General features: G+C 41.3%; 1 protein-coding gene across 3 annotated transcripts in view; it reads left to right on the forward strand.

The window, feature by feature from the left end:
• The first annotated feature begins 358 nt into the window (after nt 1-358).
• Nucleotides 359-24,756, forward strand: part of lrrc2 (leucine rich repeat containing 2) — a 58,034-nt gene continuing 33,636 nt past the window's right edge. For all 3 annotated transcript variants that reach the window (XR_011889540.1, XM_072281657.1, XM_072281658.1), the window contains exons 1-4: nt 359-448; nt 15,435-15,589; nt 18,014-18,239; nt 19,738-19,894. Coding sequence is in view for 2 of the 3 variants with exons in the window: in XM_072281657.1 (XP_072137758.1) it covers nt 15,465-15,589; nt 18,014-18,239; nt 19,738-19,894 (508 nt within the window). In the remaining variant the exon portion in view is untranslated. The remainder of the gene's footprint in view (nt 449-15,434; nt 15,590-18,013; nt 18,240-19,737; nt 19,895-24,756) is intronic.

The raw sequence follows: 24,756 nt of genomic DNA on the forward strand, positions 1-24,756 counted from the left end.
TGTGTACGCCTCAAGCCCAGACTGCTGGCACAACACTAAGCAATGGTTTCTCACAATGGAGCATCACAAAAGCTATGAAAGGAAGTGGACAAAGATGCCTCTTTAATTAGGCCAGTTCCAGATAGGTTACGACAAGAAAAGACATCAGAAAACAATTGTTCCTCAGTTTGATGTCCACATTTTAGCTGAATGACCTTTGATGCTCTCTGCTTTTATGCACATGTTCTGAATATTTCCTAGAACACGTGTATCTGGTATACAGATTACAGATCACATAAACAGAATACAAAAATAGTACATTACAGCATCGACGGGTAGAGTCACACTGGTCGTTTGGCATCTCTGCAGGGGATGTTTGTCAGAGAACATATAAACACAGGAATACACGAGAAAATTGAACTGAAACAAATAAGTGTGGAACTCTTAGCAAGCAAAGCACTTCAGTTTGGTAAGTGAAAGTCTTACGAGTCAAGTTGATATTACATTTTGTTGTTCACGATGTCAATAACTTGGGTATGTTCTATTTCATTCCAAGTCTGGCCTAATTCAAGGCATTGAAATATAGCAGATTGTGTTGTGTGCTCAATCAATTATTGAAATCAAGAAAGAGAATTGATATTAATTGAAATGGGATTATCAATTCCCTAGTCTTTATTTTACTTGTTAATTGTATCAGAATTAACCAAAAAAAGGCCTGTGATAGGAATCAGTCTAATCTGAAACTGAAGGAAAATTGGTTGAATCAGATTTACATGTGTTGACTTGAAAAGAATGGAGGAGAAGGCTTTCAATTCTACTGGAATATATTCCACTCCTTTTTTGTTCAGATTTTTAATATATTATTTGCACCAAAACAGCTGGACTAAGAGGTCATGGCATTATCCTGGGATATGTGTGCATATCTAGGGAAAGTAATCATATTGCCTCAGAATGTGCATCTGTCTATGCAGTTAATGATAATCTTATAATGAATGAGATCCCAGAGTGGTTATAAGACCTATTACCTCCAAATTTAAGTAATGGCTTCTTTCTACTTTATTTATGTAGAGATGCAGCGCAGAATAGGCCCTTCAAACCTTTCGAGTCGCACCGCCCAGCAACCCCCTACAACACCGATTTCATCCTAACCTATTTACAAAATAATCTATAACGACCAATTAACCTACCCGGTTAATCAGAGGACTTGGAGGAAATCCACACATTCCATGGGGAGAACGTACAGAGACTCCTTACAGAGGACGCTGGGATTGAACTCCTAACTCCGACGCCCTGAGCTGTAATAATGTTACGCTAACCACTACACTACTATGGTCAAAACTTTTTTATTCTCTCTCTTCCTCCCTATATCTTACTCTGTTCACTTGCTGGCGTGCAGTTAGAGAGTTCCATGTGAACAAATGACCTTTCTTTCCAGTGTGCATTGTAAAAGAAAGATTCTGCATTTGTAGAGCACGTTTCTCATCCCCAAGCAAGGCACAGTTGCGTCCATGAGATAAATCATATATTTCTGACTTTGAAGTTGTTGATTAAGTGATGTATAACAGCTAGAAAGAAATCATCTGTCCTTTGAGAAGCAAACCCAAGATTTTTAAGGGGAAGGTTCGTCTTTTGTTTAATGTTTTGTCTGACAGGCAATTCTGCACCACAGCAACACTTTTTTTATTCGTCTGACATGTTAGACCAGATTGCGTGTTTAATTTTCTAAGGTGGAGATTTTGCAGCCAGCTTCCTGGCTGGAGGTATGAACAAAGTTTGCCACTTGTTTGATATGTACTATCAGTGTTAGTAGACCTTTCATTCTCCTGTTATCCAGGGTAAACCATTCTGGTAATCTTCACTGCACGATACGCCAATGCCAGGAGCAGCCTCATCATTTATACATGGTTGTCTTTCTTAACCTCACTATGGCCTTTGATTCTGCCAATCAGAAGGAGCAGTAGAGAATCGCCCTCAAATCTGACTGGCCAAGTAAAAATCACATCCATCCTATATTTGCTTCGTGGTGGCTTACAAAATGAGATCCTAACCAAATGGCCCGCAGCAGATCAAATATCAGTGCAGAGTAACAGCACGCCTGGTCCTATCATGGCCTCAACTCTCCTGCTATTGTTCATCACCACATCTCACCTCCAACAAGCATTGGTCCTGTTGGGATGATCTACTTGACCAATGAGAAATTATTCACCCTACAAAGCTTCCACTCCCGAGCCAAAGTTATCCAAACCTCAGGAAATGACTACACTTGTGCATCTGTGCTTTTGGAGGTGATCCTCCAAGTTTCTATTCAGTCAACTATTCACTGAAACAAAGGTGGAAATGGGCCTTACACTATAATATCTGCAAAAAGGTCTTTTAATCCATCTGCCAACTCTTCCACAATAAAAAAGACCCATAATGAGGCTCGGGAAAATGTATGAGAAAAGGGTATTGAAAATCAATATATCAAACCTGATGAAAGCTCATAGACTACAGAGCAGTAGTGGTCCATGTGCTCCAAATGCTTCTGAAATTTTGTCTACTTAAAACAGGCTCCTCAAGGTACTGGAGAGATCCAATGACATTGATTCCACAAAATCCTTCAAAATCACTGCCAGGATGTGAACCAGGCTGGCACCCAGTGCTCAGACCCTCATTACTCTCATTTGACTTTGTCAGGCAGGTCATACCATCCTCATGCCTGACACCAGACTCCTGATACAGGCATTCATTTCCATGTCATGGTAAGACATTTCTAAGTGGACAGAGAAAAGGATGTTCTCATAATCTCCTTTCCTTAGTGAAACATCCCCACTAATTTCTGGAAATCTCTGATCAAAATAGAGAAACATCTTTCACAATGGCAAAATACAGACAGATCTGAATTTCAAAATTTCCCAGTGAAAAGTCCAAATGAATAGCAATGAGCTGAACATTCAAAAAATGTACATTTGGAAAATTACTATTGGCCTTTGCCATTGACATAGCTAACATTCTTCGATTGATGACGAAAGAAATCTTCCGATTTATGAGATTTTCCATTTGTGTGCATTTGGGAAACTTTATCAGGGATACACTTGACTGTTTTCTCGTGCCTTTCTGTGCAATATAAAATTACTATTAATTTTTGTCCTCTTCCACATCTCCTCCTCCTTAACATTGTTTCTTGCCCTTGCTCTAACGTGACAACTTTCTGATATAGAATGTGCTGATGAAGAAATGATAGATAGTACTGGATTCAATTGTAACCATTATAACAGTTAAAAAAAAGCAAAAAAAAAAACCCTGCATTTTCATGATACCAAAAATAAAAATACTCAGTAGACCAGTTGGCAGCTATGAGGACAAGATGGAGTCAACATTTCAGGTTGATGCACTTCCATTGAAATAATTAAAATGGACCTGGAAAATAATATTTATAGGAGTGTGAAGACAGTTGGTTGTCATTTCAGAGACCTTGCACAATGGGTTTATTTCCTCCTTCTGTCCAATCAAATTCATTACATTTTCTCTACCTTTCATTCTTCTGGTACCGCCACCTTTGGTGCTTCACTTCATTTCCTGAACGTCTGTGTCTCCCTCTCTGGGAATAACTATGCACAGATATTTACAACAAGGCTACAGTGTGTTATATTGGTTTTATATCTTCTCACACTGCCATCAGTAAGAACTCCAATTACTTATTCATGTTTCTCTGAATCTGCCAATATAAATGATACCTCCTAGACTTAAACTTCAAACCACAATTCCTTTTCACACCAGTAATATCCCTCTGGTAAAGTATCTCAGTAACTCTCTCCTCTGTTCTTGCACTTCTTCTCTGTCCGAGCTCCACGTTAGTCCCAGCTGTTCACTCTCTTCACCCCATTAGCCTCCACATTTGAGGGATGTTTATTTCCCATTATCCCCACTTGTTGCTAATGTCATCATCAAATAATCTTTCTCTTCTCCCTTCTTTCATCACTTCATGAGATGTTGGTTCTCTGTTCCCTTATCCATAATAGCCACTCCTCTTCTCCAAGGATATCAGGCCAGAGCCTCTTTCTTTCCATAGTTTAAGGACTAAAGTGTCCTCTAAGTAAAACAATTTAGTTGTAGTTCTGAATAGTTTTGCCGGACACCTTTATTCTGTGCACAGGTATGATTCTACATTTAATTGTTTGCCATTTCTCCGTCCCAAGTCTATGCCAATCCATCTCTGATCACTCTGATCTGTGTACATTCCGTGGCATTGCTTCAGTGCCATGGACAACAACTGTTCTGCCTTCTGTCAGACACCTTACAATCTTCTAGGTGTGCCACTTATTCTAATAGCATCACAACTTGAGCTTTGCTCTGATTTTCTCTGGAGCCACAGTTGCTGGCAAATCAGAGATACATTCTGCAGAGCAACATTGAACTGAGGTTTGGGTTGGTACATGGCTGGCATCATGTTGTCTGAATGAATGTAGATATGCATTTAGTCATAGAGTCATAATTATACCACATAGAAACAGGCTCTTTGACCCAACTTGTCCACGATGCTCAAGCTGCCTACCTGAGCTAGTCCCATTTGCTAGCACTTGGCCCTAAGCCCTCTAAATATTTCCTATCCATGTACCTGTCTAAATATCTTTTAAAAGTTGTAATTGTACTTGCATCTACCACTTCCTCTGGTAGCTCCTTCCATGTACCCAACTTTTTTGTAAAAGTTACCCCTCATGTCCCTATTAAATCTTTTTCCTTACATCTTAAACATATGCCCTCTTGATTTATCACCCTTTATCCTGGGAAAAAGACCATGACCTTATCCATGTCCATCATGATTTTATACACAATGGTGCTAGAAAGTTCATGAACCCTGTAGAATTTTCTCTATTTCTGCATAAATATGACCTAAAATGTGATCAGGTCTTCATATAAGTGGTAAAACTAGATAAAAAGAACCCAATTAAATAAATAACACAAAAACATTATACTTGTTAATTCATTTATTGAAAAAAATGATTCAATATTACATGTTGGAAAAAAATTTAAAAGAAGAGAGTTTTATCTTCAGCAGTTTGATCGAGGCACAACTGCGCAGGGGCATGGATGTCAGCAAGTTAGTCCGGCGGGAAGAATTTAAAAAGAAGACAGCTTTATAGAACGTGCGCCAGAGTAGAGGGAGTCAGAGTAGGAGGGCTTTGGCTCAACAGAGCTTCAGTGATAATGGGTCGAGGCGAGGCAGGTTACTGTGAAGAATAGGAATAGGAATAGGAAGTATGTCTGTGAAGCTGGTGTTCTGTACTGGGTGTCGGATGTGGCATGTCCGGGAGACTCCCAGCCTCCTGGACAGCCGTATCTGTGCCAGGTGTGTCGAGCTGCAGCCCCATTGAGACCGGGTTAAGGAACTGGAGACGCAGCTCGATGACCTTCGTCTGGTCAGGGAAAGTGAGGGAGGTGATAGAGAGGAGCTATAGGCAACAAGTCACACTGGGACCTTAGGACACAGATAAATGGGTAACAGTCAGGAGAGGGAAGGGCAAGAGTCAGGTACTATAGAGTACCCCAGTGGCTGTCTCCCTTAACAATAAGTACCCCTGTTTGATTAATGTTGGGGGAGACAACCTACCGAGGGGAAGCAACAGCGGCCGTGCCTCTGTCACAGAGTCTGGCCCTGTGGCTCAGGAGGGTAGGGAAAGGAAGAGGATGGCAGCAATGATAGGGGACTCTATAGTTAGGGGAGCAGACAGGCGATTCTGTGGGCACAGGAAAGAAACACGGATGGTAGTTCGCCTCCCAGGTGTTAGGATTCGGGATGTTTCTGATCGCGTCCACGATATCCTGAAGTGGGAAGGTGAACAGCCAGAGGTTGTGGTACATATTAGTACCAATGACATAGGTAGGAAAAGGGAGGAGGTTCTGAAAACAGACTACAGCGAGTTAGAAAAGAAGCTGAGAAGCAGGACATCAAAGGTAGTAATCTCAGGATTACTGCCTGTGCCATGTGACAGTGAGTATAGGAATAGAGTGAGGTGGAAGATTAATGCATGGCTGAGAGATTGGAGCAGGGGGAAGGGATGCAGATTTCTGGATTACTGGGACCTCTTTTGGGGCAGGTGTAACCTCTAAAATAAGGATGGGTTGCACTTGAATCTGAGGGGGAATAATATCCTGGCAGGGAGGTTTGCTAAGGCTATTGGGGAGAGTTTAAACTGGAATTTCTGGGGGCTAGGAACCGAACTGAAGAGATGGAGGAAGAGGCAGTTGGCTCACAAATAGAGAAAGCTCATAGGCAGTGTGAGAGGGAGGATAGGCAGGTGATAGAGAAGATAGAATGATAGAGTGATAGAATCCATCACTCAGACTGATGGTTTGAGATATGTCTATTTTAATGCAAGAAGCATCACGAACAAAGCAATGAGCTAAGAGTGTGGATCAGTACTTGAGCTATCATGTTGGTGGCCATTACAGAGACTTGGATGGCTCAGGGGCAGGAATGGCTACTTAGAGTGCCAGGCTTTAGATGTTTCAGAAGGACAGGGCGGGAGGCAAAAGAGGTGGGGCCATGGCACTGCTGATCAGAGATAGTGTCACGGCTGCAGAAAAGGAGGAAGTCATGGAGGGATTTTCTACTGAGTCTCTGTGGGTGGATGTTAGAAACAGGAGGGGGTCAATAACTCTACTGGGAGTTTTTTGTAGACTACCCAATAGTCACAGGGACATCGAGGAGCAGATAGTGAGACAGATTCTGGAACGGTACAGTAATAACAGGGTTGTCATGATGGGAGATTTTAATTTCCCCAATATTGATTGGCATCTCCATAGAGCGAAGGGTTTAGATGGGGTGGAGTTTGTTAGGTGTGTTCAGGAAAGTTTCTTGACACAATATGTAGATAAGCCTACAAGAGGAGAGCCTGTACTTGATCTGGTACTGGGAAATGAACCTGGTCAGGGGTCAGATCTCTCAGTGGGAGAGCATTTTGGAGATAGTGATCACAATTCTATCTCCTTTGCTATAGCATTGGAGAGGGATAGGAACAGACAAGTTATGGAAATGTTTAATTGGAGTAAGGGGAAATATGAAGCTATCAGGCAGGAACTTGGAAACATAAATTGGGAACAGATGTTCTCAGCGAAATGTATGGCAGAAATGTGGCAAATGTTCAGGGGGTATTTGTGTGGCGTTCTGCACAGGTATGTTCCAATGAGACCGGGAAAGAATGGTAGGGTACAGGAACTGTGGTGTACAAAGGCAGATGAAAATCTAGTCAAGAAGAAAAGAAAAGCTTATGAAAGGTTCAAAAAACTAGGTAATGATAGAGATCTAGAAAATTATAAGGCTAGCAGGAAGGAGCATGACAGTGAAATTAGGAGAGCCAGAAGGGGCCATGAGAAGGTCTTGGCGGACTGGATTAAGGAAAACCTCAATGCATTGTACAAGTATGTGAAGAGCAAGAGGATAAGCAAGAGGAGAGAATAGGACCAATCAAGTATGACAGTGGAAATGTGTGTATGGAACCGGAGGAGGTAGCAGTGGTACTTAATGAATACAGAAAAGGACCTTGGCAACCATAGGGATGACTTACAGCAGACTGAAAAGCTTGAGCATATAGACATTAAGGGAAAGGATGTGCTGGAGCTTTTGGAAAGAATCAAGTTGGATAAGTCACCGGGATCGGACAAGCTATACCCCAGGCTAATGTGGGAAGTGAGGGAGGAGATTTCTGAGCCTCTGGCAATGATCTTTGCATCATCAACGGGGACAGGAGAGGTTCCGGAGGATTGGAGGGTTGCAGATGTTGTTCCCTGATTCAAGAAAGGGAGTAGAAATAGCCCAGGAAATTATAGACCCGTGAGTCTTACTTCAGTGGTTGGTAAGTTGATGGAGAAGATCCTGAGAGGCAGGATTTATGAACATTTGGAGAGACATAATATGATTAGGAATAGTCAGTATGGCTTTGTTAAAGTCAGGTCGTGCCTTATGAGCCTGATTGAATTTTTTGAGTATGTGACTAAACACACTGATGAAGGTAGAGCCGTAGATGTAGTGTATATGGATTTTAGCAAGGCATTTGATAAAGTACCCCATGCAAGGCTTATCGAGAAAGTAAGGAGGCATGGGATCCAAGGAGACATTGCTTTGTGCATCCAGAACTGGCTTGCCTACAGAAGGCAAAGTGTGGTTGTAGACAGATCATATTGTGCATGGAGGTTGGTGACCAGTGGTGTGCCTCAGGGATCTGTTCTGGGACCCCTTCTCTTCATGATTTTTATTGGTGACCTGAAGGAGGAAGTGGAGGGATGGGTTAGTAAATTTGCTGATGACACAAAGGTTGGGGGTGTTGTGGATACTGTGTAGGGCTGTCAGAGGTTACAGCAGGACATTGATAGAATGCAAAACTGGGCTGAGAAGTGGCAGATGGAGTTCAACCCAGATAAGTGTGAGGTGGTTCATTTTGGTAGGTCAAATGTAATTGCAGAATATAGTATTAATGGTAAGACTCTTGGCAGTGTGGTGGATCAGAGGGATCTTGGGGTCCAAATCCATAGGACACTCAAAGCAGCTGCGTAGGTTGACTCTGTAGTTAAGAAGGCATACGGTGTATTGGCCTTCATCAACCATGGGATTGAGTTCAGGAGTTGAGAGGTAATGTTGCAGCTATATAGGACCTTGGTCAGACCCCAATTGGAGTACTGTGCTCAGTTCTGGTCACCTCACTACAGGGACAATGTGGAACCTATAGAAAGGGTGCAGAGGAGATTTACGAGGATGTTGCCTGGATTGGTGAGTATTTCTTATGAGAATAGGTTGAATGAACTTGGCCTTTTCTCCTTGGAGTGACGGAGGATGAGAGGTGACCTGATAGAGGTGTATAAGATGATGAAAGGCATTGATCGTGTGGATAGTCAGAGGCTTTTTCCCAGGGCTGAAATGGCTAGCACGAGAGGGCACAGTTTTAAGGTGCTTGGAAGTAGGCACAGAGGGGATGTCAGGGGTAATTTTTTTTATGCAGAGAGTGCTGAGTGTGTGGAATGGGTTGCTGGCGATGGTGGTGGAGTCAGATACAATAGGGTCTTTTAAGAGACTCCTGGATAGGTACATGGAGCTTAGAAAAATAGAGAGCTATGGGTAACCCAAGGTAATTTCTTTCTTTCTTTCTTTCTTTATTAATCTTTTTATTGATTTAAAAGGAACATAAATACAAACAAGAGGAGAATTATCTCAAATATATATATCAATAACAATACAAACAGAGATTGAGATAGACATTATCAACATCAGACATAGTGTTAAACTAGTATATAATATATAATAAAAAAGAAAACAACAATTTTCCTCTTATCAGTTCATGAAGAGGAAAGAAAAATCTTTGAATTTTAAATGAAGAAAAAAAACCACTACACTATACAAAAAAAAACAAAACAAAAGGGACTGGGCAGTCCATTCTGAGGATACGACCAAAAAAAAAAGACTTTCTGATCAAATCTAAAACTTCAAAAAAAATGGAAGAGTTCTACATCAAATTAAATGAAAATATTGAATAAAAGGTCACCAGATTTGCTCAAATTTAAAGGACGTATCAAATGCTTGACTTCTTATTTTCTCTAAACTGAAAGAGGACATAATGGATGAAACCCAATAAAAGACTGTAGGTGGATTAGAATCCTTCCACTTCAATAAAATGGCTCTCCTAGCCAATAAAGTCGAAAAGGCCATCATACGTTGAGCGGCAACAGGGATATTTCCTGCTTCCGAAGGTAATTTCTAAATTAAGCACATGTTCTGCACAGCATTGTGGGCCAAACGGCCTGTATTGTGCTGTAGGTTTTCTACATTTCTGTGTTTCTATATTCACTCGAAAAATGAAATAGAGAACTAGTTTAAATTTGTTTTGAGGTGAAGCCCCTTTGTTGAATGAGAATTAAAAAAAAATTAGTTAATATGTTTGCCTTGCAAAAAGTTACGTCGAAGACCAATTGAGAACAATTATAGCAGAGTTGAATAATTTAGCACTGGTGAAAAATCAAATCCGGACCTTCAGTTGCAAGGCTGTATCTCCATGAGTGATCTCCATGTGCCGTAAATTTAAACATTTTTTTTGCTTTGTCACTTGCGTCTTCTCTAACCCCTAAGATATGCTATCACTTTGAAACAAATCCATACAAACTCTAATTTTAAAAAAATGTGTACCAACTTTTCATTCAAAAACTTGTTTATGTTTTCTTGGCGATATTACATCCTCCTCTGAAAGGATTAATTTCTTGTTAACTCCATTCAGATATCTGTTCAAATCATCATGGTTATAATAGTGAAGGTGAGATGGTGACCATCAACAACTTGCATACATTTACAGAGATGAAACTGTTTGGTTGATCCGGTTCAGAGCCCCCGTTCACACAAATTCATGCTGGTTAGCAGCTCAGAGCTAACTCCTCAGCAAATCTAGCCAGCCTTAATTTTTGTAATCCAGATTACCCAGATTAACAGCAATGCCGATCCAACTCAGTTCATCATATTCAGCAAAGATCCAAGGTTCAGAATGGATCTTTCCTGCTCAGGCATCAGCTACATGAAGATGACCAAGCCAGAACTCTGAGCAGAAACATTTGGCCAAGGCACTGGTGTTTCTGTCCATTCCATCTTCGTGAGGTCAGCCTGCAAATGAACTGCCATCTGACGAGCTGACATTCACAGAAGAGTATTAACCTTGGGATTGAGTTACAGCTGGAAAGTTAATTGTAGAAATATTCTATCAAATGTTAACAGTTTTACTTGAAAGAGAAACATTAAATATCCTGATTTTTATCTTAATTTAAATCATGCATCTCTAAGAAAATGATTTACTATTAAGTATTATTGACCTTACATAGTTCAGAGTTCAAAGTTCAAAGTGAATTTATTACCAAAGAATGTACTGTATATGTTATCATATAGCACCTTGAGATTAATTTTCTTGCAAGGAAAAAGAAATACTACAGAATTATATGAAAAAGCTATACAGTAACAGACAAAATTGAAAAACAACCAAAAGAAGACAAACTGTAAATAGTTTTTTTTACTGAGAATGGGTTGTCAAGAATCCGTGAAAATGAGTCTATAGTTGGCAGAATCAGTTCAAAGTAGCGGTGAAGGAGGTTATCATGGATAGAAGATTGGCTGACCGGCAGGGAGCAAAGAGTGGGAATAAAGTGGTCCTTCTCTGGTTGGCGGCTGGTGAATAGTAGTGTTGTCCAGGGTTTGGTGTTGGGACCGCTTCTTTTCACATCAGATGTCATTGACCAGGATGATAGAATTGATGGCTTAGTGATCAAGTTTGAGAATGATACAAAGGTAGGTGGAGGGAGCAGAAGGACTTGGACAGATTAGGAGAATGGGTACAGAAGCGGCTGATGGAATACAGTATAGGGAAGTGTATGGTCATGCACTTTGGTAGAAGGAATAAAGGGATAGACTTTTTTTCTAAATGGGGAGAAAATTCAGAAATCAGAGGTTCAAAGGGGCTTGTAGACCTAGTGCAGGAATCCACAAATGTTAGCTCCCAGGTTGACTCGATAATAAGGAAGGCAAATGCAATGCTAGCAATCATTTCAAGAGGACTAGCATATAAAAGCAAAGGTATAATGTTGAGGCTTTATGAGGTATTGGTCAGAATGCACTTGGAATATGGTGAACAGTTTTGGGTCTCCATTCTAAGAAAGGATTTGCTGGCATTGGAGTGGGTTCAGAGGAGGCTTACTAGAATGATGAATGAAAGGGTTAACATATGAGGAGTATTTAGTGGCTCCAGGCCAACACTTGCTCAAGTTCAAAAGAATGAGGGGGGAGGCCTAGATAGAGTGGATGTGGAGAGGATGTTTCCTATAGTGAGGTGTCTAGGACCAGTGGGCACAACCTCAGAATAGAAGTACGTCCCTTTAGAGCAGAGATGAGGAGGAAGTTCTTTAGACAGGGGGTGGCGAACCTATGCATTTCTTTGCCATGGAGGGCTGTGAATATTTAAAGTGGAGGTTGACAAGCTCTTGACTGAGTCAAAGGTGCCTTGAATGTGTCAAAGGTTATAGTGAGAAGAGAGGAAAATAGGGTTGAGAGGGTAGTAAATCAGCGACGATGGAATGGTGGAGCAGACTCAATGGACCAACTGGCCTACTTCTGCTCCCATGTCTTATGGTCTTGTCCATGCCAGTTCAGGAGGCAGATGGTTGTAGGGTAATAACAGTTGCTGAACCAAGTGGTGTAAGACCTAAGGCTTCTGTAACCTCCTGCTCAATACCAGTAGCATGAAGAGGGCACGGCTTGGATGTTTTTTAATGATGGGTGCTGCTTTCTTTGGCTGCGCTCCATGTAAATGTACTAATTAGTGCAGTGCCAACACAACCACATGCTTCAGTGATTTTGACTATTAAAGATCTTACAACAGACGTGATGTGGGTGGTCGATGAACCATCACTGATTAGGAGACCTCCCTTCTTTCTGAAAAGTTCCTTGGATATTTTACATCTACTTTCTCCAGGAAAGTCCAAGTGAAGAGCTGCAGATTAATATCCCCCAAACTACACTAATGTATCAGGTTGGCACAATAGCATAGCAGTTATTAAAATCTATTACAGTGCCAACAACCTAGGTTTAATTCCACTACTCTCTGCAAGAAGTGTGTGTGTTGTCCCCATGATGGTGTGTGTTTCCTCTGGGTGTTCTGCTTTCCTCCGACATTCCAAAGATGTTTGGGTGAGTAGGTTAATTGGTCACACGGGTGTAACAGGCGGTGCTGGCTCAATGGGCCGGAAGGAAAGACCTGTTACTATGCTGTATCTCTAAATATTACACAATTTTGTAAATTCAAATTTAGATGTTGTGGCTTGGGAATAACAATTTGGTCACAAATTAGGAAGGACTGAGTTATGGGAATTCTATCAGATGAAGCAGCTTAGTATGTTTTCACTGGTTGTTATTGGAAGGGTCAAACACAGTTTTTGGTGACTGTTTTGCAGAATTTTTCCATTCAGTCTGCAAGGACCCTGAGCTTCCAGTTGCCTATCACTTTAATTCTCCATCACATTCCCATTCTCTCCTCTCTGTCTTTGACATTCACACTGTTCAATAGATTAGCTGTAAGCCTGAGGAACGGCATCATTTGACTAGACACATTTGAATCCTCAGAACTTAACATGAAATTGATCATTTCAGGAGTCCAGCCTTTACAATGTGGGAAGTCCTAGTGTTTGGTCAATGACCTGAAATGTCTTCTGTTTTTCTTTCTCTTACCCTGTAGATGTTTCTTGGTATGTTCTTTAAATTTCAAGTCTACAGCATACAAAGTGTTTTGCTTTCCCAAGTTTGTATCTTGCAGTTTCATCATTACTTTCTCCTGCTTCCTCTGTTTTCATTCACCTCCTTCTGCTTAAATCTCCTCTAGGCATTGTCCACCTGTGATTGAAACCCTTCATTGACACCTCCCAGTCATTTGTGTCATTTAGACTCCCTTGATTTCCCCCCACCACCACCATACATATCTCCCTTGTTCTCTCCAGCCCTTCTTCTCTACAACTTAAACCATATTTTTGATATTTGAATTGTCACGGTTCTATTACATTGAACATATATCGATCTCCACAGAAGACTGAACTGCTGAGCATTTTCTGTTTTTAATTTTAGATCTGGGGTTCCCAACCTTTTTTTTTGCCAGGACCCCTACTGTTAACTGTGGGGTCCATGGACCCCAGATTAGGAGCCTCTGTTTTAGATACTGAGGATTTTACCCTATTTTGAATGAATCCAGAATAAGGAGGGATAATCATAAATTTAGCCCATTTGTGAGAGAACAAGGAAGAAATTCATCACAAATAGAGGAGTAGAAAACTGATTTTTTCCCCCTCATAAATGGCTCAACTGAAGCTTTCATTTCTGAGCTTGAGGGCATTGGAGATCTGGAGCAAATGTAGTTGAGACACAGATGGTCCATAATTTACTTTAATAGTGAAAAAGAGTTGAGAAACTGCAGTTTTGTTGTAACATTTGTATGTTCCAAAGTCAACGTAGCGTACAGATACTAAAAAGAAATAGGTTCCTCAACCCATGATGACCATACCAACCAGCAGATACCTACCTATATACAATAAACCCCATTTACTGCCAACCAGCAAGTACCTATCTATATACAGTAAATCTCATTTTCTGCCAACCAGCAAGTACCTATCTATATACAGTAAATCTCATTTACTGCCAACCAGCAGGTACCTATCTATATACAGTAAACCCCATTTACTGCCAGTCAGCAAGTACCTATCTATATACAGTAAATCCCATTTCCTGCCAACCAGCAGGTACCTATCTATGTACAGTAAATGCCATTTACTGCCACTTGATCCGGAGTATGCTTTGGCAATTCAAGTTTGTATACTTCACCTTCATCAGATCCCCCCTCTGCCTCCTCTACCAAGTTCAGCCTATGCAGTTTCTTTTCTGAAACATACTATCCTAGGATGTTGAGTCTCTACTGTGTGACTCTATGCTCTCCCATTAGCGTGGTGACCAGAACTGTACACAGTCTGGACTCAGGCTTGAACTTACAAAGACAGCTCTACTGATGTGAATGATCATATATGGCTATGTACCCTGGGATAGTACAAAGAGAGCATGACTCAAGGTGGACAACGATAAAGCTATTATTTAACCTGAAAAATCTAACTTTGCGTCTATTCCCACAGAAGTGGCCTGACCTGCTGAGTATTTCCAGTAATTCGTAGTTTTATTTCAGTGATTACCACTTTAAAAGTACAAAACAATTTTTAAATGCAAATCAGTCTAACAAATGCCCATAACCATATCTTACCTGATCGTTCTCTGAAGGTAAAATGCTTGTTATAATGTAAATGTGCATTACAAAAACTTGTAAAATAATCAAAACAGTTTTGAACACATGTTGAGCCCAAATCTCTCAATATTCTTCAGGTATAAAACTCTAATCCTTAGGATATAATACAAGAAAAAGTTTGAGAGCCTATGGTGAATATAAAACTTTTGCAGTACTTTATAAGACCTATTTGTCAATGTTGATATTTTGACTTGAAGAGTCCAGAAATTGATTGTCTTAGAGTGAATTTACTTTACAGGTGTAACATTGTTGGAATGATTTCTGATTCATATTGAACTAAACTTGCAATAGGAATCAGATCATGACTTAAGGTCTCTGTGGTCAAGCTAAGCAAGACTCACCAGGTCATGAACTTTAGTGCGCATCGGGTAATGCAAGATTGGCAGATACTCCAAATGGCAAGACTGCTTTAGGGTAAATACCAGTATGGAGTAGAAAAATCAGAGAAGAAAGGAGAGTTTTTAAAAATACAAATTCTAAGAAGCTAAAGTGACCACTTCAGCAGAGTATGTTTTTGTCATAAATATGTTTAATCATGTTCATGGAAGGACCTTGCTCCTGATTGCTCACTTGCGTTTGAATCCGAATTGTTCAATCCTTTTTGTATTATTCTAACTGCAGAGTGTACAGCAACAATTGGAAGACTCCACAATGGCTCCTGTTATAGTTGTTTTTGACCTGTCTTCTGTAAGATGTGTTTGGGAAGGAAGAATAAAAAAACATAAAGAGCGGCAAAAAAAAGAGAGGGAAAGGCAGGAGAGAAGTGCATTAGTGAAGTAAGTTCCTTTGGTGGTTTACGTTAAAGTAAACTGTACTGTATTGCTCTTTAAACAATGTTCAAATTCTTTATTAAAATCAATTCAATAGTAACATGGTCATGATCTGCATTGTAACTAAAAACATATTTTCTGTTTCTCTTTCTTTCCCTGCCCATTTCTGCTTTAAGCACAGATGACTCCCTCAGTTACTCCCTGCTTCATTCATCCCTCTCTACCCATCTCTCTCTGTCCTCTGGCACTTTCCTCTGCAACCAAGGCAGGTACAACCCCATCATCACCACCTTTCAGGGACCTAAACAGCCTTTCCAGATGAGGCAGATGTACCTCCTCCAATCTGTTCAGTTTTATTCAGTGTTTCTGATATGGCCCCCTCCACATTGTCGAGACCTAGCACAGACTGGGCAACATCTTGGTTGAACATCTGTGCTCAATCCACAGAGGCTCCCAATTGCTAGCCATTACAGTTCCCCTCCCCATTCTCACATTAATCCATAAGTCTCTGGCCTCTTCCAGTGCCAGGTCAAGGCCAACTTGAACTAGGAGAACACCACCTTATTCTACATGGATAGTCTAAATCCAATGGCACGAACATTGAATAGTCCAAATTCAAGTAACCCATACTCCTCTGTTCCTTTCTCTCTCCTGATCCACCCATCCTTTCATAATGTCTTCTTTCCATATCCCTACCTCCTACCCCCCCACTATCTGGGTTCATCTGTCTATCACACATACACACTACCTACTTGGTCCCCTATGCTCACATTCAGCCCCCTGTTACTGTTTCTATTTACCCAGCATCTCTCCCTTATCTGCTTCCATTCATCAACTTCCTTTCTTATCAGATTCCATAATCTATGGCCCTTTGCTATCTCAAGTAATCACCTCCCATCGTCATCTCTACCCTTACCTCCAACAAATGGTTCCACCTGCCTATCACCCTTCCTCAATTGGATCTATCTATTGCTTGCCAGCTCCTGCCTCCCCCTACACTCTCAGTCCTCAGTGGGGGTCTTGATTTGAAATTTCGACTATCCCCTTTTCCTCCACAGGTGCTGTTCGACTCACTGAGTATCTTATTTTAATCTCTCACTGATGGAAGTTTGAAAGGATTAATGTTTAAATGTTTAAAGCTATTCACTTACAGATTAAAGGCATTTGTTGAATTATGACGCTATGGAGCTTTCATTAACATATCTTAGACAGAGGAACTATTTTGATTAGATCCCGAAAATGGAAACAGAGCTCATGATGTACAATTGGCCTGTCATCATTCATAAGGTTATAGCGTCAGAGTGACACAACATGAAAATAGGCTTAGGCCCAACTCTTCCATGGCAACCATGGTCCCCACCAAGCTAGATCTGCCCATATTTGCTAAATACTGTATCCCTATAAACTACTCCGATCTAAGTACTTATCCAAGTGTCTTTTAGATGTTATGTACATATAGGGGGATCTTATTGAAACCTTTCGAATGTTGAAAGGCCTAGACAGAATAGATGTGGAAAGGATGTTTCCCATGGTGGGGGAGTCTAGGACAAGAGGGCACAGCCTCAGGATAGAGGGGCGTCCATTTAAAACAGAGATGCAGAGACATTTCTTTAGCCAGAAGGTGGTGAATTTCTGGATTTTTTTTTATTACCACAGACAGCTGTGGAGGTCGGGTCGTTGCGTGTATTTAAGGCAGAGCTTGATAGGTTCTTGATCGGATGCAGCATCAAAGGTTACGGGGAGAAGGCCAGGAAGTGGGGCTGAGGAGGAGAAAAAAGGGTCGGCCATGATTGAATGGCAGAGCAGCCTCAATGGGCCAAGTGGCCTAATTCTGCTCCTATGTCTCATGATCTCATATATGTACCATCCTCTGTGTGAAGAAGTTGCTCCTTAGATCCCTTTAAAGTATTTCACCTCTCACCTTAAGTTTATGTTCTCTAGTTTTTAGTTCACCTTCCTGGACAAAAAAAGGCTATGTATGTTAGCTCTATCTATACCCCTGGTGACCTCTTCAAGGTCACCCCTCAACCTCCTATGTTCCAATGAATAAAGTCCTTGGCAGCTCAACCTCTGTCTATAACCTAGACCCTCAAGTCCTGGCAGCATCCTTGTCAATCTTTGCATTCTTTCCAGTTAAATGATGACTTTCCTGTTACAGGATGACTAAAATTATACCTGTTTTGTTACAATGCAGGCTCTAATAGGCGGAGAGGTGAAGGGAATGGAGCTTGTGGCAGGATCAAAAGATAGTCATTTTTCTGTTATTTATGATCAATGTGGCAGCAGTACAACTTGTACTATGTGTGTACACATATGCCACATCAGAACTAATTTGCCAACAGTCACACATCTGTAATTAAGCCTTAAAATTTGCACTAATTCATATAAATAATACAAGACTCAATTTCATTTGATTATCTCTTATTTAAGGATCAATGAGGAATGGACACAGAGACTTGAATGTAGAAGAAGAGCCATTAAGAATTACATTGAGCGGGGTAAAGATGGAAAGAATGGTGAAATGCACGTTCAAATGCAACACTTAAAAAGCAAACTTGGAAAGAACACTCAGCTCCTAAATTTTCTGGACTTGACAACAAACACCATAACAAAGGACAAAAGATTTATTTTTGAACTGCAAGGAATGGAATGGAAGGTTTGTGTTAAACAGAATTTACTTCCTATTGAACAGTGGATTGATTTATTTCTGTATCCAGCTACTGATATGGGATGCAATAGAATAGTCAAAAGAAGTTCCAAGTTAAATCAGGATTAAGGCAACTCCAATAATCTGGGTAAACAGAATCCACTGTTTAATATATATTGGCCGCATAATTTTTCCTTTAACATATGACTATATATGCACACTTTTCAAAAAATAAGAAATTTGTACCACAGCATCTGTAATCTGTTAGGCAAAGTTTCTACATATGCCATCTGAGTAGAGGGTCTGTTCTGTCTTAATATTGTTGATGCCACATTTTGACTGTGTTGGATAGTAAGACCATAAGGCCATAAGATATAGGAGCATAATTAGGCCATCTGGCCCATTGGGTCTGCTCCACCATTTCATCATGGCAGAATCATTTCCCTCTCAGCCCCAATCCCCACCCCCACTTCTCCCCATATTCTTCACGTCCTGACTAATCAAGAATCTATCAACCTCGCCCTTAAATATACTTAATGATTTGGCCTCCACAGCCACCTGTGGCAGCGAATTCCACAGATTCATCACCCTCTGTCTAAAGAAATTCCTCCTGATTTCCATTCTAAATGGAGATCCCTCTATTCTGAGGATGTGTCTTCTGGTCTTAGACCTGTTCACCATAGGAAACATCCTTTCCAAATCTACTCTGTCAAGGTCTTTCAACATTCAAAAGGCTTCAATTAGATCCCCTCTCATTCTTCTGAATTCCAGTGATGATGCTTTGAACCATAATCAGACGGTAACGGTAACTGGCCAATGGTTTATTATTGTCTCGTACTGAAATACAGTGAAAAACTTTGTTTTGTGTGACATCCAGGCTGATCATTCCAATATAGGCACATCAATTAATTGTCATGAGTACAACGAGAAAAACAATAGTAAAATACAGAATATACTGACACAGCCACAGAGAAAGTGCCCTGTAGGCAGACATAGGTGCAGGAGCTATGATGTTGTAGATAACGTCCAGACATTTAGCTGAACCACATGGAGTTATTGCATCAATGTCAATTCAGCAATTAACTGTACTTGCATTCTTACTTGGCTTCACAGTTTACTGAAATGATTAGAATATATCCCTTGCTTTCATTGGCTCAGGTAAAGAGAACAAATTATTGAAGGTGCAACATTAGGGAGACTGTAGTGAGAATGTAGCCGTTTAACATTAATTGGGAGTTAGGGGAAATATTCAAATTTAAGGAGTTAAAAATATCATAAAATATTTTTGATATTTTATAAATGTTAACATAATGCACCCTTTAAGAAATAAGGCTACTTACTGGAGAATTATGAACAGACATAGCTGTCATTTATGGGGCTGGCTATTCCACACAATTAGCACATCAAACTGCTTCAAGGAAATGAACCAATTGCATCCAAATCATTGCTAGACAGTTCAGAGGTAGTTTACTTTCTGATGTGATTGTACCTTATGTACCTATGGCAGGAGCTTCCTGATTCCTTAACGGAGAAGACTTATCTCAGAGAGTGGCATATTAAGAAAACAAGCATAGAAATCATTCCATCATTCATTATCATGTTCCAGGATCTGATTGTAATGGATTTATCCCGGAATTGTATCAAGGAGCTTCCAGCTGAAATAGGTAAAAAAAACACTAACATCTTGCTGAGGAACTGGGTTTGAATCTGTTCTTAAATTCAGGTTTATACATACATGGTAAGTTGGGTGCCTGTCACTTTAAGTTATATACTTCTGTGAAGTAAACACTGAAGTTAGTCTATTTATTTATGAATTACTCAAATATAATTCATGCAGGTTGTATAACTAGAGACAGAGTCTGCAGATATTAGAACCTAGAGCAATGAACAGGAACCTGGCTGGTTAAATAGCTTTAGGTTGTGCGGAGGAGGGTGCGTTGGGGAAGGTTTGCTGGGAAGGAAATGGCAGCATTTCAGGTTGAAATCCTGCATCAGGATTGAGTATGGAGAGTGAAGAGAGCCAGTCTAATGAGGAAAGGGGGAGTTGTGAGACTGGGGCCTGTCAGTGAATGGTGGACTGAGGAGGGGTGAAGAATGATGGGGCAGAGGGTGCTCGACAAGGGAGGGAAGGGTGAAGTTGGGAATCAAAGGTAGGTGGATGAGGAAGTGGAGCCAACAGCAAAACAGCAGATGGAGACAGGTGGGAGAGAGGAGGGAGGAGGTAGAGACAGCTGCCGCCCCATGATAAGAAGGAATGCAAAGGGCTCGCAGTACGCAAGGTGATAATAGGAACCATTAGGGCAGAGGTGAAGAGCAGATGAAACCAGATAGGTTAGAAAGAAATCCAGTGCATAAAATATGAGGGTAAGAAATGGGTGGAACAGGGGGATATGGGGATGATGGGGAGCCTGAGAGGAAATGGGAAAGGGGACAAAAAGGAAGATCTGGAGGTAGACTGGAAGGAGAGGGGAAGGGGGTAAACACAGGAGGGAATCATTTCCTGACATTGGAAAATTCAATGTCTACAGCATTGGGATATAGACTGGAACGTGAGGTGGGATATGTAGTGTCATTCCTCTAGTCTGCATTGGGCCTCACCCTGGTTGTGGGGAAGAAAGAGGAAAGACAGGTGAGTTGGGTTTAGGAACAGGAAGTGGAGTTGAAAAGGCATGCATCTGGGAGTTTGGAGTGGCCACTGGAGACAGAGTACTGCCACTTTTCAGATTGATCGCCTAGTATATGCTTGGTCTGGCTGATGTGGAGGAAACCACAAGGGAAGAAGCAAATGCTATAAACAAGGCTGGAGCAGGGGCATGTGAATCCTTGCTTCTCGTAGGAGGGCTGTTTAGGCCCATGGATGGTCGTGAGGGATCTGCCCATCATCCTTCACCCATCCTCAGTGATCCCTATCTCACAACCTTCCCTTCCCTTCCCCTTCTCCCCTTCCGCCTTCTTCCCTCCACAGACTCAGTCCTGATGCTGGGTAACTTTGACCCAAAATATGAACTATTCTTTGGACCTGTTGAGTTCCTCCAGCAGATTATTGAATCAGGTGGCTGGGCTTTTCTCACTTGCCAAGAGAAATGCATATTCACTTTTTACGTTCTATTCTTTTAATGGAGCAAGTGAAGGAGCATAAAGGAGTCTACAAACAGCTTCCTCAGTGGAGATCTACCTATAATGCCATGCTGCCACTAAACAGTAAGGAATAGAGCTCACTAATTTTCTCATGAGTCATTGATGTTAGTTCTCTGCTCCTCTAAAGCGAGCAGGTTTATGTCTGCTTTGAATCAATGTAATTTTATAGAGACCATGAACATGTAGGAACATTTCTATTACTCCTATTTTCAACTTGGTTCTTTCTTGCATTAACCTACCAGGTAGGAGTAAAAGTATCTTCCATAACTGGGTGCAAAAACGAAAAAGAGAGAATACTGAGTGTATTCAGCAGGTTAGACAACACTTTGGAAAGAGAATCATGTATCACGTCAATGCTCCTTTCACTGTGACAGCTGTTTTCCAGGTATCGTTTGGCATTGGATATTTCCTGATTATGTTATAATTGGATATATAGGGTGGGCTCTTAACACCGTTCCTGGTACCAGGCTTTTCCAGACTACTTGCAGAGGATGGAAATTTGTGGAGCAAATCTGTTGGACAATAGATTGAATGAACATAGATGATTGATAGTGAAGATTGGAGGGGGTATTTGGAGTGAGGACTGTCAGCTTAGCGGATTTGGAGGGAAAAGGAAGGGCAAAGAAATGAATGATAATAGAGGGGTTATTAGTTGCTGGGAATATAACTGGAATACCCAAGGAAATGTCTGTAAAGGTTGTCATGGGGAGAGAGAAGACTTCTGAGGTCCCAAAGAGGTAATTAGGTGGCGAGACGTGTTTGGGGAAAGATGTGGGTGCTCTTATGGAAACAATTGACATCAGAATATGAGGAGCAGATGCTGAAGAGACGATCTTGGAAGGATGTCTGAGGAGATGATTGTGAAGGATCAAGAAGTTATGACAGAAGGTCAAGGGGAATTTTGAGGAGGGGCTTGTGGAGAAATCAAAGAGTGGCATTAAAACATCAACGAAGGGAAGGAGGTGGGTTTGGATGGGACGTTCCTTGTCCTGACAAATTCCCCTTGTGCAGTATTGGTGGTTAGGGAACTCTGATTTTATATTCCATGAATAGCACCGGATCACAATGACATAGCGTTCCCCTTGTATTTCAGGTGATATAACTCAGTGTTACCCAATGGATATAACCTACTATTACATGGCGCAGGTCATTGTACTTCCCCTACATATACTCATGTAACAAACATCTGCCACCATTCATTAACATGATAATTAAAACATTCACTGACAACAATGTCACCCCCCCCACCCACAATTCACCTAACCTTCTCACTACCAAGTGCACAAATGAATGCTGTGTGAATATAAGATTGGCCAGGCTTTATCCATTACTCAATTTTTATATACTAATCAGATATGCAATTTGCTGCTCCCAGTTCCCATTTGGTTACCTGAATTAGAAAATAGTGATTTTGGAAGTTTACTTATTACATTTCATATACATATAATGCCCTGGTTAAGATTTTTACTGCTATGCTGTAGGCATTTCATTTTAGCAGTTCTGTAAGAGCAGTCTGTTCTGCTTTTAGATGTTTGGATTTGAGCTAAAGATAAGGGGCTATGTTGTTCAACTTAGGAATGTTGTGTCAGCCAATCAGAATGGTGGAATTGGGAGAAGGTTCTAGAGTACGCTGGGCTGAGAGGTTTTGGAGACAACACTGGCGTGGGTTGAGGTATCTTTAGCGGGAGCTGGGGGAAGACAGGAGGGAAGGTGGCTGAGGATGCCATCCCTGTTGCACAAGGTGCTCTGTGCAGATGAATGGCTTCAAGGAGGAAGGACCATCACTCCTGTGGGAGACCCATTTGGTCAAGGTGGATTTCGAGTGACAGTTGGAAGGTGGTGTGTACTTTCACATAGACCATGAGTCCAGTGCATGGGTTAAAGACAGCTTCAAGATGAGCTCCAACTTATGTGCACACTTGGACAGGGTTAACTGTAATGGGTCCATTTTAATTTTTTCCCTTTCTTTTTCCTATTAACTGTTTAGTAAAGTTGACATTTGTAAATATACGTTCTTTATAATTGTATGCAGTGTACGATGTGTTATTTCTTTCCGGTAGCTAATTACATGAGGGCAGTATTTACACAGTATTTGCACAGATCGGGGTTCAGGTGGTTGAAATATCCCAACTTCCCAGTTTTGGAGGGACCCAAGTCATACTAACCCTAGGCAGGAACTGGATACTGATTGTGGATGATCAGCCATGATCACAGCGAATGGCGGTGCTGGCTCGAAGGGTCAAATGGCCCACTCCTGCACCTATTGTCTATAGACGTACAGAGTTTGAGAAAGGTGGTTTTCTCACCGCTGAGTCCAGTGGCTGTTAGCGAGGGCTAATGAGCCGCATCTTTAGAGACGCCTGGTAAAAAGGAGTTTCATACAGTACATGTAAAAGAAAGCAATGAGATTCAGGAGGAATAGTCCTTGTGTAGGATTTAAGGATTTTCCAGTATACTGGCTTTCCATCAAGAAGAAAAATTTCATGGCTAGAATTTCTCCAATATACATTTCTACATGGTGAAGAGGCACTACTGATCAATATGGTACAAAGCCCTGAGTGTGTGATATCCCATGTGCACAACACTCAGAGTGTTGTGTGTGCTAGAACAGATTTTGCATGAGTAACTATTCACAAAGGAACTTTGTCCATGATCTCCCACCGTTACATGTGTGCAAGTCCATGTGTGCCATGAACAGCCTGCTACTGGAATAAGACATATGGATTCCATTTGTGCTTGAGTTGGCTCCAAATAGCCCAAGGTTCAAGGTTCAAGGTACATTTATTGTCAAAGTATGTATGCAGTATATAACTCAGAGATTTGTCTTCTGTGGTAGCTATTCAAAGAAAAACATTAAAAACCCCCACGCGCAAAAAATATCATGAAGGTCAAATCCCCAACACGCAAAAAACTACAAACAAGTCACACAAACAGAAACAAGAAAGATCGTGTGGAAACATAGAGTATAAGACACAAAATGAAAGAGTCCAAGAAAGCCACAGGCCAATTCATAAATCGCAGACCCAGAACTTCGGTAACATCCTCCAACATTATGGGGGAGAGAGAGAGAGAGAGAGAGAGAGAGAGAGAGAGAGAGAGAGAGAGAGAGAGAGAGGGAGAGAGAGAGACACCACCCAGACGCAGGGGCCTTCCCCCGGGAGCAGGGAGCGAGCAACCGTCGCACACTGGCACCCTCCTCCAGCAGCAGAAAGAGAGAGAGGCTGGCAGATGGCACTGAACACTCACTCGCCTTGATGTCTCAACCTTCCTCGATGCTTTAATCGGTGAGATTGGTGAAAAGTGGAGCTGATCATTGGCTCGAGCCTTGTTTCTAAGCTTCCAGGCCTCGTGGCTGTTCACCCCCTGGAATCTGCTCCGAGACAGCAAA

Source organism: Mobula birostris, chromosome 17 (assembly GCF_030028105.1).
Source record: "Mobula birostris isolate sMobBir1 chromosome 17, sMobBir1.hap1, whole genome shotgun sequence".
In the NCBI taxonomy this organism is placed as follows: domain Eukaryota; kingdom Metazoa; phylum Chordata; class Chondrichthyes; order Myliobatiformes; family Myliobatidae; genus Mobula; species Mobula birostris.